Consider the following 20,410-nt stretch of genomic DNA (forward strand, 5'->3'; position numbering starts at 1 on the left):
TTTTTTTTTTTTTTTCAAGGAAAACAATAATAAAAACGAAGAGAAGAGCGAAATTAAATTCAGGCACTTGTCCACTATATGAGCGAAAACCAACCCTTGGTTGAGGTTTCTTGGAGGCCTAATTGCTAAATTACTTTCAATCGAAATATTTTTTTTTTCTTAAATTCGGAAGCAGATATTTTTGAATGATAGTCTCGAAACAACTTTTGGTTTACAGAAACGAGTTCACAATGAACTGGCCTATCTATTTATGTAAACAAAATTACAATTTATTTTTTTCGGATTTTTGAAAAAAAAATCAAGACTAAAAAAAGTGCATTTTGAAAAATTTCCTTCAAATCCATTGAGTGAGATATCAAAAGAAAAGTCTCTTTAAGCCCTATTCATAGTTGAAAACCAAAAGTTTCTTGGAGGTCTGGTTGCTCTTGTAGTCGAATTTTTTTTTGACGTGATAAAGTCTTGTAAATAGATGAACCATGCCAGCATCCACTAAAAAGTGATGCCATTTTCTCCCGTTCCACCTGAAATTTTTAGCAGTCCAACATAAATCTTAATTAAAAATAAACTTGGAGATACAATATAGCTTATTTAAAAAATAATAACCTTAAGGTGAATATTGATAAAGGGTTTTGGAAAATTCAATCATTAAATAGGGTAAATAGGGGTAAAACAAAATTGCCAAGAAAATTTTAGTTTTTAGTTATGAATAGAGCTTAAAGAGACCTTTTTCTTGATGTCTCACTTGATGGATTGGGAGAAAATTTTTAAAATGGAATTTTTTTTAGGCAAGGGGTTACCCTTGATTTTTTCTCAAAAATCTGAAAAAAATAAATATGTAATTTTTTACCGGAAAGCATAGGCCTGATCACTGAGATATAATACCTGCAAAACAAAACTTGTTTTCAGTGGCGTACGTTGAGTCGTCGGGGCCCCGGGGCAAGACTAAATTTTGGGGCCCCTTTGATATTTGGGGGCCCTTTAGATACAAAAAAAAGTACGTATACGCCATACATTTTTTTTGTATGGCTTATTTATTTTTAGGGGTATTTTAATGTTTTAATATGTTCGTAATGCACTTTGCCTAAAATTAAATATTAAGAGACCCCTAAAATAATTTTTTTTTTAGCTTAGAATTGATAGTTCTTGGGGCCTCTGTTCTGAAGTAATATGTACATGTACTTGTACATATTTGATTTTCCATCATCAAACATAATTTTTTTTTATTGTTGGGCCCCTGAAAAATTCATTTTAGGGCCCCCAAAATTAAATATTTAGCGGCCCCTTAAATAAAAATTTTTGAAGCTTAGAATTGATAGTTCTTGGGGCCTCTGTTCTGAAGTAATGTGTACACATTTGATTTTCCATCATCAAACATAGTTTATTTCTTTTGGGGCCCCTGAAAAATAATTTTTGGGGCCTCAAAATTATCAAAATTAAGTGCTTAGAGGCCCCTAAAATATAATATAATTTTTTTGGAGCCAAGAATTAATAGGTATTGAAGCCTCTGTTCTGATGTAATATTCGGAATGCCACCAATAACGTAATGTTTTTAGTTTGTGCCCTGATGTAATTATGTTGGGGCAAAAAAAAACAATTTTTTTTTAACTAAATTTTTTTTAAGTACTGAAGTAAAGTCATTTGGGGTCCCTGCAGGGCCCTGTCTTGAAGTTGTTTTTTTGCTTTTTTGGGGCCAATAATGTATTATTTGTGGTTGCATAGATTTTTCAAGTAATATTTTTGGGGCCCTAAGATAAAATTATAATTTTTCTTTTAAAAAAGCAGTTTATTTCCTTTTGGAGCCCCTGGGGTAACCTTTTTATCAAATCAATATATATTGTGTGGCTACCAATGCATTATACATTACACTGAATGATATAATTTGTCTCCCTTGTATCCGAAGTGGTTCAAATACATTTTAATTTACTTCGTAACTCAATTTATCCTAACAGTTTCCTTCTCTGCATTGTCTTCAGTGGGGGCCCTGAGGTCGGTCAGGGGCCCCGGGGCGTCGCCCCGCTTGCCCCAAGGGCGTGTACGCCCCTGCTTGTTTCGACTCTTTGGTCAAAAGATATCGGCTTCGGAGTATAAGAAAAGAAAGAAAAAACAAAGTGTGTTTTGTTGAAAATATCTCAGGAACCAGACGTCCAAAAAAAAATTTAGTTTTCAGTTATGAATAGAGCTTAAAGAGACCTTTTTCTTGATGTCTCACTTGATGGATTTGGAGATAAATTTTAAAAATGGAATTTTTTTTGGCAAGGGGTTAAACTTGATTTTTTCTCAAAAATCTGAAAAAATAAATATGTAATTTTTTACCGGAAAGCATAGGCCTGATCACTGTGATATAATACCTGCAAACCAAAACTTGTTTTCATTACACTTTGGTCAAAAGATATCGGCTTCGCAGTTTAAGAAAAGAAAGAAAAAACAAAGTGTGTTTTGTTGAAAATATCTCAGGAACCAGACCTCGAGGAAAATTTTAGTTTTCAGTTATGAATAGAGCTTGAAGAGACCTTTTTCTTGATGTCTCACTTGACGGATTTGGAGATAATTTTTAAAACCGGATTTTTTTTTGGCAAGGGTTAACCTTGATTCTTTCTCAAAAATCTGAAAAAATAAATATGTAATTTTTTACCGGAAAGCGTAGGCCTGATCACTGTGATATAATACCTGCAAAACAAAACTTGTTTCGACTCTTTGGTCAAAAGATATCGGCTTCGGAGTATAAGAAAATAAAGAAAAAACAAAGTGTGTTTTGTTGAAAATATCTCAGGAACCAGACGTTCAAGAAAATTTTAGTTTTCAGTTATGAATAGAGCTTAAGGAGACCTTTTTCTTGATGTCTCACTTGATGGATTTGGAGATAATTTTTAAAAATGGAATTTTTTTTGGCAAGGGGTTAACCTTGATTTTTTCTCAAAAATCTGAAAAAAATAAATATGTAATTTTTTACCGGAAAGCATAGGCCTGATCACTGTGATATAATACCTGCAAACCAAAACTTGTTTTGACACTTTGGTCAAAAGATATCGGCTTCGGAGTATTAGAAAAGAAAGAAAAAACAAAGTGTGTTTTGTTGAAAATATCTCAGGACCCAGACTCCAAGAAAATTTTAGTTTTCAGTTATGAATAGAGCTTAAAGAGACCTTTTTCTTAATGTCTCACTTGATGGATTTGGAGATAATTTTTAAAAATGGAATTTTTTTTGGCAAGGGGTTAACCTTGATTTTTTCTCAAAAATCTGAAAAAAATAAATTTGTAATTGTTTTACCGGAATGCATAGGCCTGATCACTGTGATATAATACCTGCAAACCAAAACTTGTTTTGACACTTTGGTCAAAAGATATCGGCTTCGGAGTATTAGAAAAGAAAGAAAAAACAAAGTGTGTTTTGTTGAAAATATCTCAGGAACCAGACTCCAAGAAAATTTTAGTTTTCAGTTATGAATAGAGCTTAAGGAGACCTTTTTCTTGATGTCTCACTTGATGGATTTGGAGATAATTTTTAAAAATGGAATTTTTTTTGGCAAGGGGTTAACCTTGATTTTTTCTCAAAAATCTGAAAAAAATAAATATGTAATTTTTTACCGGAAAGCATAGGCCTGATCACTGCGATATAATACCTGCAAAACAAAACTTGTTTCGACACTTTGGTCAAAAGATATCGGCTTCGGAGTATTAGAAAAGAAAGAAAAAACAAAGTGTGTTTTGTTGAAAATATCTCAGGAACCAGACGTTCAAGAAAATTTTAGTTTTCAGTTATGAATAGAGCTTAAGGAGACCTTTTTCTTGATGTCTCACTTGATGGATTTGGAGATAATTTTTAAAAATGGAATTTTTTTGGCAAGGGGTTAACCTTGATTTTTTCTCAAAAATCTGAAAAAAATAAATATGTACCCAATTTTTTATCGGAAAGCATAGGCCTGATCACTGCGATATAATACCTGCAAAACAAAACTTGTTTCGACACTTTGGTCAAAAGATATTGGCTTCGCAGTTTAAGAAAAGAAAGAAAAAACAAAGTGTGTTTTGTTGAAAATATCTCAGGAACCAGACGTCCAAGAAAATTTTAGTTTTCAGTTATGAATAGAGCTTAAGGAGACCTTTTTCTTGATGTCTCACTTGACGGATTTGGAGGAAATTTTTAAAAACGGATTTTTTTTTGGCAAGGGTTAACCCTGATTCTTTCTCAAAAATCTGAAAAAATAAATATGTAATTTTTTACCGGAAAGCGTAGGCCTGATCACTGTGATATAATACCTGCAAAACAAAACTTGTTTCGACTCTTTGGTCAAAAGATATCGGCTTCGGAGTATAAGAAAATAAAGAAAAAACAAAGTGTGTTTTGTTGAAAATATCTCAGGAACCAGACGTCCAAGAAAATTTTAGTTTTCAGTTATGAATAGAGCTTAAGGAGACCTTTTTCTTGATGTCTCACTTGATGGATTTGGAGATAATTTTTAAAAATGGAATTTTTTTTGGCAAGGGGTTAACCTTGATTTTTCCTCAAAAATCTGAAAAAAATAAATATGTAATTTTTTACCGGAAAGCATAGGCCTGATCACTGTGATATAATACCTGCAAACCAAAACTTGTTTTGACACTTTGGTCAAAAGATATCGGCTTCGGAGTATTAGAAAAGAAAGAAAAAAACAAAGTGTGTTTTGTTGAAAATATCTCAGGAACCAGACGTTCAAGAAAATTTTAGTTTTCAGTTATGAATAGAGCTTAAAGAGACCTTTTTCTTGATGTCTCACTTAATGGATTTGGAGAAAATTTTTAAAAATGGAATTTTTTTGGCAAGGGGTTAACCTTGATTTTTCCTCAAAAATCTGAAAAAAATAAATATGTAATTTTTTACCGGAAAGCATAGGCCTGATCACTGCGATATAATACCTGCAAAACAAAACTTGTTTCGACACTTTGGTCAAAAGATATTGGCTTCGCAGTTTAAGAAAAGAAAGAAAAAACAAAGTGTGTTTTGTTGAAAATATCTCAGGAACCAGACGTTCAAGAAAATTTTAGTTTTCAGTTATGAATAGAGCTTAAAGAGACCTTTTTCTTGATGTCTCACTTAATGGATTTGGAGAAAATTTTTAAAAATGGAATTTTTTTGGCAAGGGGTTAACCTTGATTTTTTCTCAAAAATCTGAAAAAAATAAATATGTACCCAATTTTTTATCGGAAAGCATAGGCCTGATCACTGCGATATAATACCTGCAAAACAAAACTTGTTTCGACACTTTGGTCAAAAGATATTGGCTTCGCAGTTTAAGAAAAGAAAGAAAAAACAAAGTGTGTTTTGTTGAAAATATCTCAGGAACCAGACGTCCAAGAAAATTTTAGTTTTCAGTTATGAATAGAGCTTAAGGAGACCTTTTTCTTGATGTCTCACTTGACGGATTTGGAGGAAATTTTTAAAAACGGATTTTTTTTTGGCAAGGGTTAACCCTGATTCTTTCTCAAAAATCTGAAAAAATAAATATGTAATTTTTTACCGGAAAGCGTAGGCCTGATCACTGTGATATAATACCTGCAAAACAAAACTTGTTTCGACTCTTTGGTCAAAAGATATCGGCTTCGGAGTATAAGAAAATAAAGAAAAAACAAAGTGTGTTTTGTTGAAAATATCTCAGGAACCAGACGTCCAAGAAAATTTTAGTTTTCAGTTATGAATAGAGCTTAAGGAGACCTTTTTCTTGATGTCTCACTTGATGGATTTGGAGATAATTTTTAAAAATGGAATTTTTTTTGGCAAGGGGTTAACCTTGATTTTTCCTCAAAAATCTGAAAAAAATAAATATGTAATTTTTTACCGGAAAGCATAGGCCTGATCACTCTGATATAATACCTGCAAACCAAAATTTGTTTTCATTACACTTTGGTCAAAAGATATCGGCTTCGGAGTATTAGAAAATAAAGATAAAACAAAGTGTGTTTTGTTGAAAATATCTCAGGAATCAGACCTCGAGGAAAATTTTAGTTTTCATTTATGAATAGAGCTTGAAGAGACCTTTTTCTTGATGTCTCACTTGATGGATTTGGAGAAAATTTTTAAAAATGGAATTTTTTTTGGCAAGGGGTTAACCTTGATTTTTTCTCAAAAATCTGAAAAAAAAATAAATTTGTAATTGTTTTACCGGAATGCATAGGCCTGATCACTGTGATATAATACCTGCAAACCAAAACTTGTTTTGCCACTTTGGTCAAAAGATATCGGCTTCGGAGTATTAGAAAAGATATCGGCTTGGCAGTTTAAGAAAAGAAAGAAAAAACAAAGTGTGTTTTGTTGAAAATATCTCAGGAACCAGACGTCCAAGAAAATTTTAGTTTTCAGTTATGAATAGAGCTTAAAGAGACCTTTTTCTTGATGTCTCACTTGATGGATTTGGAGATAATTTTTAAAAATGGAATTTTTTTTGGCAAGGGGTTAACCTTGATTTTTTCTCAAAAATCTGAAAAAAATAAATTTGTAATTGTTTTACCGGAATGCATAGGCCTGATCACTGTGATATAATACCTGCAAACCAAAACTTGTTTTGACACTTTGGTCAAAAGATATCGGCTTCGGAGTATTAGAAAAGAAAGAAAAAACAAAGTGTGTTTTGTTGAAAATATCTCAGGACCCAGACTCCAAGAAAATTTTAGTTTTCAAATGAATAGAGCTTAAAGAGACCTTTTTCTTAATGTCTCACTTGATGGATTTGGAGATAATTTTTAAAAATGGAATTTTTTTTGGCAAGGGGTTAACCTTGATTTTTTCTCAAAAATCTGAAAAAAATAAATTTGTAATTGTTTTACCGGAATGCATAGGCCTGATCACTGTGATATAATACCTGCAAACCAAAACTTGTTTTGACACTTTGGTCAAAAGATATCGGCTTCGGAGTATTAGAAAAGAAAGAAAAAACAAAGTGTGTTTTGTTGAAAATATCTCAGGAACCAGACTCCAAGAAAATTTTAGTTTTCAGTTATGAATAGAGCTTAAGGAGACCTTTTTCTTGATGTCTCACTTGATGGATTTGGAGATAATTTTTAAAAATGGATTTTTTTTGGCAAGGGGTTAACCTTGATTTTTCCTCAAAAATCTGAAAAAAATAAATATGTAATTTTTTACCGGAAAGCATAGGCCTGATCACTCTGATATAATACCTGCAAACCAAAATTTGTTTTCATTACACTTTGGTCAAAAGATATCGGCTTCGGAGTATTAGAAAATAAAGATAAAACAAAGTGTGTTTTGTTGAAAATATCTCAGGAATCAGACCTCGAGGAAAATTTTAGTTTTCATTTATGAATAGAGCTTGAAGAGACCTTTTTCTTGATGTCTCACTTGATGGATTTGGAGAAAATTTTTAAAAATGGAATTTTTTTTGGCAAGGGGTTAACCTTGATTTTTTCTCAAAAATCTGAAAAAAAAAATAAATTTGTAATTTTTTTTACCGGAATGCATAGCAGGCCTATTCTGCCGTACTAGGCAAAAAGGGCGCATGATCCAAAAATCCAAAAATAAGTTAAGGCAGTTTTTGATATCCTGAAACAATGCATCATTTATATGTGCCCATGATTATGAAAGTGGACCAAGTCACTTTTTGCATTGTTTAAAGAAAAACTTACATAATAATTTTCTTATAACGATTTAATTATATTTCTTTTATGAAATCACTAGAGGAGCAATAAAGAAGTTTATTTAATGCGATTTCGCTTTCAAATAAACTTTACCCCTTAAATAATAATTATTTTAAGGCTAGATTTGAGGCCATTTTTAGGAGTGTCTTAGTCCACTTTCATAATTAAGGGCACATATGTCAACTTAAAACATCGCATTTCCAATTTCAAGTGGCTCAAAATAGTAAATGAAGATAAGCACAACGATATTACTCAGCTGTATTCCTTAATAGAAAAATGTATTTATGTTTCTAACTCTAAGAATAAAAAAAAAAAAACTACGCATTTCGGAAGCTTGAACACTATAATATTATTGTGTAAACTAAAACATAAATATTTCCTACTACAAGTTGCTTAAAATCACTTTTGAAATTGAGCATATATACAAATCTAACCTCTTTCCTTATTCATTAAAATGCATTTATCTCAAAACTACAAAAACGGATATGCGCCCTTAGCATGGCAGTATTATATCACTGTGATAATAATACCTGCAAAATATTCAAAACAGTGAAATATATTTCAAGCTCTTCGAAAAATTTACTAGAGAAATAAATATTACGCATACACCTAGGTGTACCTATCTTACAACAATTATGCCCCCACTCCCCACTGGAGTGCAAAATTTTATGTATTAAGTCTTTAGTTAAGGTTCATTTTTTGTACTATTATAAGTATATGCACCTAGGTACCTCATGTCTGTACCATACAACCTATTTATAAGTAATCCCACCTAGACTTTTTTTCATCTTCATTTTAAAACGCAAGAATCTATAAGCAGCTCAAATGCACCCAAATATGAATGCGATGAATTTAATTTAAGCTCAAGCCTTAATAGTAGAGGCTCTTTTAAAGAAAAACTTTCGGTTCCATAAGGAATCATTACTCAAAACTCCTTTAAAAAATTACATCAAGGTTTATAGTTTAAAAGGTCCTGTCACCTGGTTCCATGGTGTAATGGTTAGCACTCTGGACTCTGAATCCAGCGATCCGAGTTCAAATCTCGGTGGAACCTTTTTACTTCACTTTTCATGCTCCCAAAGCTTCCCTACAAAAAATATATCCTAAGTGCAATTCACTGCACTTCATTTAGAATTAAGGAAGGGACATACAAGGGAATGGTAGAGTACCACATACACCTACCTATATTATTTTCATTGAAATAGAAAAGATAATTTTTTTCTTAACTCATTTTCTTTTGTTAAGGACTCCCACCCACCCATTAAATTATTGAACAGGTGCATTCTTATAAATTGCATATTAATGTAGGTATTGAACGGCACTGAAGCCATTTCCTACATTAATTTATGTGAATATAATGATGTATAGAGGTAAAGATATGTACGTAGTACCTACTAACTCGCTCAACTGTTTTATTTATGTATTTGTGTAACTTATTTTAAAAATAAAATTGCCTTGTGTTGCCAAAAAGTGCATCATTCATTTTTTATCTTTTGAAAATGATTCTGCATCTCAGTTGTGTATTTTTGGGAAACATCAATGAAAGGCTTTCAAGTTGGCAATTTGACATCAACTGCAAATGTGGTTCCATGGTGTAATGGTTAGCACTCTGGACTCTGAATCCAGCGATCCGAGTTCAAATCTCGGTGGAACCTGAGGAATTATTTTTTTTTAATTTTATTTATGTAAGCAACAAAGTGAAAAGTAAAAAATGTTTTTATGTAATATTTGCAGTGTCAAATGCAAGGACACATGCATTCTTCAAGATGATGAAGATGTTTTAATAGGGTACTTGGCTTGGGTAAGTAAATCCTTCGGTTACAACATTCCACTACAGATTACCTAAGTACAAATATTTAAAAAAAATAAGTGCTATAAGCTTTTTAATAGGAATTTAAATTGATTTATATTTCAAAATGCACGACTGGGTTCGATGTTCTTTTTCAATGCTTAAGTTGCAAAGATTGTTAAAACAGCTAGATCATAGGGAATGAAATATTTCTTAACCTTTGGATAAAACCTTACCTTTTTTAGTAGCGTTTTTGGCGATGTACATAAGTGTACCCATAGATGGTGGATGTGGGCAAAGGTAAAGAGGGATTTATGTACCTAAATATAACAGCGTATTTCAGAACTCTTGCCCACTGAACAAGTTGGCAAGAAGATTCATTCCTAGTTTTTTTTTTTTTTAACTTTTTCCGGTTTTCCTCAGTAAAGTTCGCTTTGTAACAACGGACCCTCACCCAGATAACCTCTTTGCAGCTCGAATCAAATCATGGATTTATCTTTTTCATTCAATATTCGGGAAAGTTTCTAGTTCCGAATAAAATTAATTTTAATTAATTTTATTATAATTATTAATCATTGAGGCCTTTCCAGCTCGTTCTCGTATTGCCAAGCAGTTCTCTTTGGTGTTTTTTCTATAACTGGAATATATGAAGGTTTGCGCCTGGTACGCAGATCGCGCTAAATTTCAGATGAGATTTTTCTCTCCAAACGTCATCAAAATTTCAAGTTTAATTTTGACATATGGAAATTGTGAAAATTACAAATGTGTCCTAAAAACAATTGAAGCTGCTGAGCAATTTCAAAACATTGTATTTACAAACCTTTATCTGTGAATTTTACTAAACCTCGACAGTGTACAAAACGAAAATTTGCTATTTTAGTTTGAAATTGCGTACTTTCCGTCTATAACTATCAGCTTAATTTTAGCTCGGCTAAAATTTGGAGAGAATTTTGTATGAGAGCTAAAATTAAGCAAGTTGTGAACATTAATTTAAACCCAAATTCAAACTCACAAGCACAATATGTAGAAAAGAAACCCAATTTTGTTTATGTAAATATGTATTTATTTAAAAAATATGAAGGTAAATATGAATTTTTAATCAATTCAATACAATTAATTTAATATATTGTTTTTTTTTTTTTTGTATAATTTAATCAACTACATTTTTAAAAATACATATTTAATTTTGAAAATATAATTTTGGTTTTAAAAATAAATTTTGCACAACTTGATTTACCCTAAGGGTTTTAATTTTTAAATTGTTTTTTTTTTTTTTTTTTTTTGTATATAAAATATATGTTTTTTTTTCTTTTATTTATAATAGATTTCTCAACACTATTCTAAAAGTTGTAAGATCTAGAACTTTTTTTTTAATTTAAAATTTAATCTTTTATGAGCTATGATTATTATGGAGTTTGATTTAATTTATATTTTTTTTAAATTATTGCTGTGTGAAGTAATTTATGCTATGGCTTATAATGTTATATCATAATTATGAACAATAAATTGAATATTAAAATGGTTTTATGCTATATGAAGTTATATATTTTTGTATGTTTATGTTTTTTTTATAATTTTGAAGAAAAATGTCAGTATTATTTATTGCTGTTTTTGTATTTATTTAAAAAATCGAAAATCGAAAAATAATAAAAAAAAAAAAATATGATAAAAAAAAATTAAAAGCAATATTTACAAATGAAAAAATACTTAACTAGTTTAATTATAATTTCTTTCTGTTTTATTTTCAATAACGGAAAGTTAAAATTGAACAAGAATCTTTCAGTCATATAGTTTGCATTCATTTTAACTTGAGCAGAGCGAATCACTTCTTATTTCAGAGAAAATTTTGGCCTCTTATTTATCTTTATTATTCAAGAATTCAGGAAAAAACCTTACATTTATTTATTCTTTTAATAAACTACATTATAACTACTTAAAGAAATTAAAATATCATTACTTCAATAAAGTTTTCAAATCAATGCCGAATGTTATTTATTTAAAACAACATCAATTTATCTGTTAAAATACAAACACAACTCTACTAGGCTTTTGAAATTGTATATTTCAAACCAAAGAGACTGTCGCAATGAAATTGAAAAACATTAACCATCGCATAAACAATTTTTACAATATTTTGGAATAGGGTTCAGATCCAATAAATTGTGCTTTAAATAAATACTTCGGTGCTGAGTTAGAATAAATAAGCATTAATTAACTCAAGAAGTAAAAGATGGATGCGAAAGGATCTCTCTAAACACTTAGAGAGTATAACATAAAATATATTTTGCTAACTTGATCCATAGTTAACTCAAAGAAATCTCGCGGTAAGATTTTATTTCGTACCGCGTAAACGTACAAACAGTTTTCTAAAAACGAATGACTGTTTTCGTTTGCTTATAGAATCTGACCTAAAAGTTACGTGCTCTGATATAATACGTGACAATGAGATAACTAGTTCTGTTAAAGCAGTCTGTTGCGCACTCAAGATGTTGTTATATTAATAATTTTGATCTAGAACAACTCAAGCTGTATGAGGCCAAGAAAAGAAACAAAAAATACTTTTTGGTGGAAGTACTGGAAGGTACTACCTGGTGTTGAAGGTAGAGTTGGTTCTTTATGAGCGCATACAAATTGGCGCAATCCAACATTGACTATAGGTTTAAGACGGAAATTAACATCAACTTTCTTTAAACTATGAGAATATCCGCTTTTATGAAGCTTCAATTTCTGTTTTAAGGTTGAGTCTTCGATGAATGACAGTTTAAACAAATTTTAAATAAAGAGATGCAATTTACTAAAAAAAAATTACAAAAATTGAACTTTACTATTAAAAATTGTTAAACATGTTTGATAAGTATAACATTCGACACAAGATTACAATACATTTATATAAATTTAAATAAATTTTAAAATTTACAACAGTTTACAATCATTTAAAGGAATATGATAAATAAAAACAATATGCGTAAAATTGTTCTCTTTTGCCAATAAAACACACAATGAATAAATTAAAATACCTTGCTCATATCTTTCCGTTAACTTATTGTACGTAAAATATTATTATATATATAAAAAAAAAGAAATATTTAAACATACATCAACTTTAGTATTCGCCATTTAAGCGTCTTTACTAAAAATCTATAATCCTATACACAAACAAATTACTTTCACTCTTTTTTTCAAATAAAAAAAAAAAAAAAAACTATAAAATGGATATGTATTTCCATCTTTCACAAAATTCGTTGTTTAGAATTCTGCTAAATTTATTTTTTTGGAGAAATACTTGAACTTGCTGACGCTGTTGATACATCCATATTGTCACAAATACTATCATCATAACCAGCCGCTTCGCTATCTGTATCGGATGTTTTCTCTAATAGCACTGACTTTGTTTTCAAATTACTTGGTTTCTCCTCATCGCTATTGATATTCAAAATTGTGTTGTCGTTCATGCGATGATAATGTGGTTTGAAAGAAGTACTGGGCCGGGAATAGTCCAAGTGATCATATTCATCTGGGGAAAAAATATCAATTCCTTATTTTAAAATATTTTAAAAACAAATCAAGATTAACAAATAAAAGGGATATAGTTGAAATTTATTGTCATAAATTGTATGTCTTACCGTCAGGGAATAGTTTCTTTCGATATTCCTTAACTGTAGGTGCATTTTTAATAAAAAAAAGAGGAGATCGAAATAAATAAATAATATTCATGCAAAAATAAACAAGCAAACGTTTTTGTTTCTACCGTATACGAACTTAATAGAGAGCTAAAACTTTTTAACAAAGCTTATTAGGTGTAAATTGAAGATGATGGTCATCCAATAATATTATATTATAAGGACTGAACGAACACAGAATGGGTATCTTAAGGTGCGTGTTCATTTGAGAGTAAAATGCAGACTACTCAGTCCGCAAGAAGTTTGACGACTCTAGAGTTTTGAATCTCGGTGGACAATTTAATTCAGTTTGTAATAACTGGAACATTCATTAGAACATTAGAACGATAAATAATTCAAAAAATTATTTTGCATTAAAAATGTTTAAACTTGCCAGATATGGAGACTATTTAGACATTAAACGTGAGTGTAACGCTTAATGTGTACGCAATTAGTAAGTCATAGTTTCTCACTCTAGGAAACAATGCAAAATTCAGTACATTACATTCTACAGAGAATGTTTCTCAGCCTGCTCAATGTTTTTAATCCAATGGAAAAAATAATATCTGGAGAAAAAGATATATCGACTTTATGTTTGACATGTAGAATGGGCAAACATATCTTGTGAAATCAATAAAACCCTCAACATCAGTTCATAGAGTATGAGAAACAAAAGAAGGCATTGTTTCCAAATGAAAAAGAAAATCTTAAAAGACTTGAGTTAATGATCTCATCTCAGCTTCAATATCAAGCTCAGGGAAATTTGTTTCAAGTGGAATTAAAAAAAAAAAAAATGTTGCAAATAAAAAAAAATGTTTAAAATAATTCTTGAAAAAGCAAAGGTTGAAATAAATTGAAATTATTCGTTTGTAGGTTTCAAGCAGCTTATTTGTGTTATGCAGTCTTACCAGGATCTTTATATCCTTCTTTTTGTTTAATTTCATCGTAAACATGCTCCTCTTTGAGTGGGTCTTCAATACTATTATAAACATTAGGATTAGTGAGATCAGCATTTAGATTTTTCTGCAACATGTCGCTGTTATAATTAATCGAATAAGTGCCAGCTAAAAAAATAATGAACATTTTATTATTGTTTATGATGTAGAAAAAAAAATGTTTAAAAAAAACTTACCTCTGCTGCTTGCATTAGAATCATCATATTCTGAATTAGTGCGATCCAAATTATTCATTTTAGGGCGCAAATTATTAAGCAATCTTGTGTCAGGACCTTGGAATCCATAAACGGGATTATCGAAGTTATGGCGATCCGGGTATGATCCATGAGGATCAGTTATATACTGAACATGTTGGATTTCAGTTTTAAGATTTGATACTCGACGACGATAATAGAAAACAATTGCAACAACAATTCCAACAAATAGAATTGCCAATACAAGACCCCAAGCCAGGCCGGCACGACTAGCTGTTATGGGAAGAAAAAGATAAGAGGAATTTTTCTAAGATAATGTTGTTCTAATGAAAACTTACATTCAATAACGACTTCTTGAACTCTCTGTTCAGCTGCTGGAATATCACAGTTTTCTCCTTTGTATCCTCGACGACAAACGCATCCTTCTGTAATGTGACACTGGAAGTTCTGACTTGGACAGTCACAAACGTGTTTGCAATGCTCTCCATAGAAGCCTTCAGGACACACTGGAAGTTACAAAAAGTAAAAATGTTAATTTATGTAGAAGTTAGCTTTAAGAAAATACAAACCTTCATCACATCTCGTTCCTGTGTAGCCTGGTAAACAAATGCAATAGCCATCATTTTTCCGGCACTTTTCTGCAAATGCACACTGACAACGATGAGCACAATTCAAGCCATAGAAACCTTCTGGACAGGATTCATTACAATTGGCACCAGTCCAACCAGGCAAACATTGGCAATGTCCATTAATATGATTACATTCGCTTCCATATTTGCAATTACATTTGAGTCCACATCCTGGTCCATACAAACCCAATGGACAGGGATGTTCACAAGTCATTCCAACATAACCAGGTCTACAAACATACTCTCCAGTGATGTGATCACAACTTTTGTTTCCTATGAATATACAAATGTATTAGTAGAATTGAAAATGAGATGAGATTTATGAATTTACCATGAATTATATCTGGGCATTTTTCCTTGCAACCAGCTCCATAGAAACCCTTTTGACATGGCTTCGAGCAATCATCGCCAGTCCAACCCTTGGAGCAAATGCATTTGCCAGTTTCAGCATCACATGAGGAATTGTTCATACATCTGCAAGCTTGTTCACAATTTTCGCCATAATAGCCAGGTGGACATTGTGTTTCGCAATGGACTCCTACACAACGTCCGTGTTTGTACGCAGATGTTAGGGTAACCCCACCAATATTAACAAGACCAACAAAAACATTAACAAAAAAAAAAAAAAAAATACAAAACAAAAACGAAAAACAATGCAAATAAAAAAGAAATTAAAATAAAATATTAAATAAATTTTGTGATCAAAATGAAAGTATGTCATGTGTGGTAAGATTTATTATGTATAATGATCATGCATTTTGTTAATAGAGTACTGGAGTAATGTTATATTTGTTGAAATCAATGTTTTATAAAGATGCTTTAATTGGATCCTAAATTAATTTGTCATTAGCTTTATTTGCAAGCAGTTTAAGTATTGCAGCTTGAATTTAAAAGCTTAGGCAGAAAAGATAAAATTTTCATTCTTTTATCATGCACATGCATCGAAAATGTCAATTTAAAAAATATAATGGTCTAAAGTAGGCCTAAAACAAATTTCGACTTTGACTGGGTATATGAATATGATAAGATGATTATTATGTAATCACAGTAAGAATATTTTAAGCTTCTAAGGAAAAGAAAAGAAATCAATAAACAACATAATAAAGCAAATAGGTTAAGAAAGATGCTTGTAATTCTATATGTAACGGCTTCTCACTTGACAGAATTCAGATTTCACTCTAAGAAAATTGGACCTTGGACCAAAATTTCCAAAGAGGGAAAATTTAAAAGCTCTCGTGAGAAATTTGTTTGATACAAAATAGCAATTTCATTTAGAGTTGGGAACATAATAAGACAAAAAGGGATATTTTAAGCAGACTCTATCGACCGAAAAAAGTGAAGGAACATGTGAGTTCACAAATATAATTATACTTATACCTTTTTTTCTATATTTCGAGCAAAATCTTTCAAATCTTATCAAAATCCGCTAGATTTTCTAAATATTTTTATTATACTTTTTCTCACAAATTAGGACAAAGACATGACAAAATGGAGTTTTGAGATTTCAAATTTGTTCTTTCATCGAGACGTTCCATAAGCACTGAGAAAATGTCAAAAGAAATCATTTTATCGGTGGGCATAAGCGTCGCAATTTGAATGAAAAACAATTTATAAAGTTCTAGAGTTTTTTGTTTTTTAAATGTCGTCAGCGAACTAAACAAGGCAGAAATAAAATAAATACAAAGCAACCGAAAATAGGATGAAATAAAATGCACGACTGGGTCGCACGTACTTGCTTTTAGAATTCAAAGTACTAAAATTTGTATGACTTTTATATACAAATTTGGTAAGTGTATTTGAAAATAAAAAAAAATCTAAAAAAACTAAGATCCGTTCTTCAAATGAAAAAAAAAAAGAAATCTTTAAATGGAATTGAGTTCAATAAAAATTATGCAGAAAAAAAATCAAAATGGTTAGAGCAATTTTTTAAAAAACTATTTTTTCATAAATAATTAATAAAAATTTTTTTAAATTAAAATTGGCATGCTATTTTGTAGCAACTATTAATCAACACTTTAACCAAAATTAAAACAAATTCGATTTTTCAAAAAATTCAAAAATGATTTTTTTCAAAATTTTATTTTTGATTTCCGCTTTTGTTTTGAAGAAATCGTTGAAATTAAGCAAATCGTTTGGGAGAAAACCAGATTTAAAAAAATGGTTCTATGGGAGGTACCGTTAACAACGATTTTTGAAAAGAAAAGGTAGACCTTGTCTAAAAACTAATACTTGAATTTTTTGATCAAAATCGAAGCAGCCATTTTTGAGTAAATTAAAGTATGTGACAGGCGTCTAAGAAAGGGTGCAACAATATCTAACTGATGAGCCCAACTGTTGTACCAGGGCGAAACGCATTTGGACAAAAGTACTTTAGTTCATATTAATTCATATAGTCCACTAAACATAAACAAATTATGAATTTATTTCATTATTTAGTTTTCTTCTTATTATTACAAAAGGTACTATTATTTTTGATCCAAAACAATTTTTTCCAAAAACCCTTCTGTACAGGATTCAAAAACTCCTACATACCAAGTTTGAAGTGGATTAGCCCGTTTAGGCTGTAGCTTCTTATAAATACCGAAAAAAACATTCTGACAGAATGACAGACAGACGGACTTTCAAGACCCACTTTTTTCGCATTCTCTATCATCGCGGAGTAAGAAGAAAGGAAGGCCTAAAAACTCTTGGTACAAGCAAATGCAATAACACCAGCATTCAGTTGGCCTCAGAAATGGAAAAATACAAAACCGGTCGCCGATTTATGTAGTCCAACCCGCGAACCCCATATGCGGGTAACTAGTGTGAAGCAGATAGTTGGGGGAGTTAGGATCCCCTCGATATCGAAATCATAACAGAGCACGATAAAACAAAGAAGATCCCTTATAACAGGATTAGTGCAAGAAGAAAATTTCAGCATTTTTCAAAGATTCTGAACCACTCAAATACAAACCTGTATACCAAAAATCTGCATGTCACAAAATTTTTTATTGAAAAAAAAAGTTTTGATTTTAAACAAACAAAAAACCAAATCTTTTGTGTAATGTAGTTATTTTGCCTGTTATAGAAACTAAAGAGGAAGCAAAAGGAAAGCACTCATCTCAATTGTTTTTTTAAGAGCGAAAGCTGATAGGAATTTTTATTTATCTACTTTGCGTTCATTACCTCACATCGAAGTTGCCTTAAAGTCTCAAAGAAATAAATAACAAAACAATCACCAATAGTGACTAATCATAGTGTTATGTGTGTGTTCTAGTAGTAAATGAGCTTAAGAATGATTTTAATGAATGTAAATGACAATGCTACTCTAAGTATGCTGTGTTAAGTGTATAATAGTATGAATGTAATTTATGAAATCGAATGATTTATGTCTATTCTCGTATGCAATGCACGTACCTCCCCATTCAGATTTGCAAATACACCGCCCATCGACGGCATCACATGCAATTGTATTATTGAAATCACAATCGCACTGTTGTTCACAGCCATGCCCAAAGGTTCCGAAGTCACATTTACGCTCACATTTTTTCCCAGTAAATCCGGCCGCACAAGTACACGCTCCTTTATTATTATTATTAATCGTAGTGTTAAAATAAATTCCATTACACAATTTTATAAGAGATAAATACCATTTTCTGGATTACAAGATGCGTTATTTTTACAGTCGCACACTCCACGGCAGTCTTTTCCGTAATGATTCTCCTCGCAGGGTCGATCACATTTGATGTTTTTCCAGCCAGGAGTGCAGAAGCATTGTCCAGTTTCGGGGGAGCATTTAGCTCCGTTCTGGCAGTCACAAGTTTGAGAGCAGTCTTGTCCGAATTTGCCCTCCTCACATGTCTCTTCGCATTTGACTCCCCGATAACCAGGCGAACATAAACAAGTTCCATTGATTGGGGAACACTTGGCATTATTCTTGCACTCGCATGCTAATTCACAGTTCTTGCCATATTTTAGGAAAGTACATGGACGGTTGCATTCATAGCTACTCCATCCAACGGCACAGTCACATCTTCCTGTCCATGGATGGCACATTTCCGTGTGTTCCATTTCACAATCACAAGTAGCATTGCAATTAAGACCAAATTTATCATCTGGACATGTTCGGTTGCTACAATCTAGACCAGTCCATCCCGGCTGACATGAACACACCCCAGTTGCTGGGTTACAAGTAGCATCGTTTTTGCATGCACACTCTTCAGTGCAATTTAGACCGAATTTATTGTTGGGACATTGATCGAAACACTTCTCGCCCATATATCCAGGTGGGCATTCACACTTGCCGGTGATATGATGGCATGATGCATCACCAAAGCACTCACAATTCAACTCGCAATTTGGACCATAAGTTCCATTGGGACAACGGTTGGCACACACTTGGCCAATCCAACCCGACGTACATTGGCATTCACCACTGTGTGGATCACATTTGCCATCATTTTGGCAGCGGCAGTCTTGTTTACATTGAGCACCATGTTTGCCATCAGGACACTGGTCTTGACATCTTCACAAAAAAGGAACGTGGAGGTGAGGTTTCGAAGATACAAACATAAAAGACAAAACAAAATACTGAACAAACTTACAATGGTCCAGTGTAACCGGGAGCACATGTGCATTCACCAGATACATGGTGACAGCTGCCGCCATTTTCGCAGCGACATTCTTCCAAGCAATTGGCACCATATCGATCGGGCGGACAGAATTCTTCACATTTGCTACCCACATAACCCTTGGCACATTCACATGCACCGGTGTAAGCTTCGCAGGTGCCTTTGTTCATGCATTCACATTCATTTTCGCAGTTTTGGCCCCAACGTCCAGGAGGACAGTCTAAAAATTTTATTTGGAAAATGGGAGGAGTTGATTTTTGTTTGGTTTTAGTTCAAAGGTCATATCAATTTGGAAATAAAACACTATGTTAGGTGACATAAAATTACCCAAAAGATGGTGAACTATGTATATATTCGGTTTGTATTATTGGGATTAGTGAAAATAATAACAAGGGGGACCAACACACGGTGAGGAGTTAGTAAGAAGCGATTAATTATAGTGTAAAGCTATTAAATCTAAGATTGTTTTCTTTTTGAAAACCTTCTTAAAATTAAAAATTTTAGCACCTAAAAGGGTGACCCGCTCAGATCAACACTAGGCTAATTTCGGGAGATTTTTTTAGGGCCAGTTTTACAACATTCTAAGTTTAGGGAGGAAAAGGAAGTTCTCATATTCATAGTACTGAAAAGTACTTCGTGAACCGCTACGACAAGCACATATTGATGTAGTTGGATCAGATAGAAACAAAATTGTGACAAATTCCCGTAATCATTTAGTAATTTCCAGCACTGTTACCGAAATCAAATCAAAGCTTTTAACTTGTTGTCGAAATGAGCTCTTAATCATAAAATAATATTAGGGTCTGTTAGATTTCTGGTCAAGTCAACAGAAGTTGACTTTCTTTTCAAAACAAATGTTAAATGGAATTCGCCTGAAACTTGTTTGATGAACATGACAATGCGCCTACGGCACGCAAAACAAATACTAAGCTATAGCATTTAGCAAA

At 31.8% G+C, this 20,410-nt stretch overlaps 1 protein-coding gene and 2 non-coding genes across 5 annotated transcripts in view; 2 read left to right on the forward strand and 1 right to left on the reverse strand.

Moving 5' to 3' along the window:
- The first annotated feature begins 8,608 nt into the window (after nt 1–8,608).
- Nucleotides 8,609–8,680, forward strand: Trnaq-cug (transfer RNA glutamine (anticodon CUG)). Its single transcript has one exon. It is a non-coding gene; the product is annotated as a tRNA-Gln (tRNA).
- A 529-nt stretch (nt 8,681–9,209) lies between these two features.
- Trnaq-cug (transfer RNA glutamine (anticodon CUG)) lies at nt 9,210–9,281 on the forward strand. Its single transcript has one exon. It is a non-coding gene; the product is annotated as a tRNA-Gln (tRNA).
- Nucleotides 9,282–12,600: 3,319 nt separating this feature from the next.
- LOC129908569 (protein draper) overlaps nt 12,601–20,410 on the reverse strand; it is a 45,575-nt gene continuing 37,765 nt past the window's right edge. Inside the window, exons 6-15 of one of the 3 annotated variants that reach the window (XM_055985166.1) lie at nt 19,437–19,683; nt 18,483–19,357; nt 18,250–18,414; nt 15,185–15,391; nt 14,794–15,126; nt 14,563–14,730; nt 14,207–14,497; nt 13,983–14,138; nt 13,039–13,071; nt 12,601–12,950 (exon numbers count right to left, since the gene is read on the reverse strand). In XM_055985166.1, the coding sequence (XP_055841141.1) occupies nt 12,679–12,950; nt 13,039–13,071; nt 13,983–14,138; nt 14,207–14,497; nt 14,563–14,730; nt 14,794–15,126; nt 15,185–15,391; nt 18,250–18,414; nt 18,483–19,357; nt 19,437–19,683 (2,747 nt within the window). In that variant the 3' untranslated portion in view covers nt 12,601–12,678. The remainder of the gene's footprint in view (nt 12,951–13,038; nt 13,072–13,982; nt 14,139–14,206; nt 14,498–14,562; nt 14,731–14,793; nt 15,127–15,184; nt 15,392–18,249; nt 18,415–18,482; nt 19,358–19,436; nt 19,684–20,410) is intronic. The other 2 variants (XM_055985167.1, XM_055985169.1) reach the window with 2 other exon arrangements.

Source organism: Episyrphus balteatus, chromosome 2, assembly GCF_945859705.1.
Source record: "Episyrphus balteatus chromosome 2, idEpiBalt1.1, whole genome shotgun sequence".
Taxonomy (NCBI): domain Eukaryota; kingdom Metazoa; phylum Arthropoda; class Insecta; order Diptera; family Syrphidae; genus Episyrphus; species Episyrphus balteatus.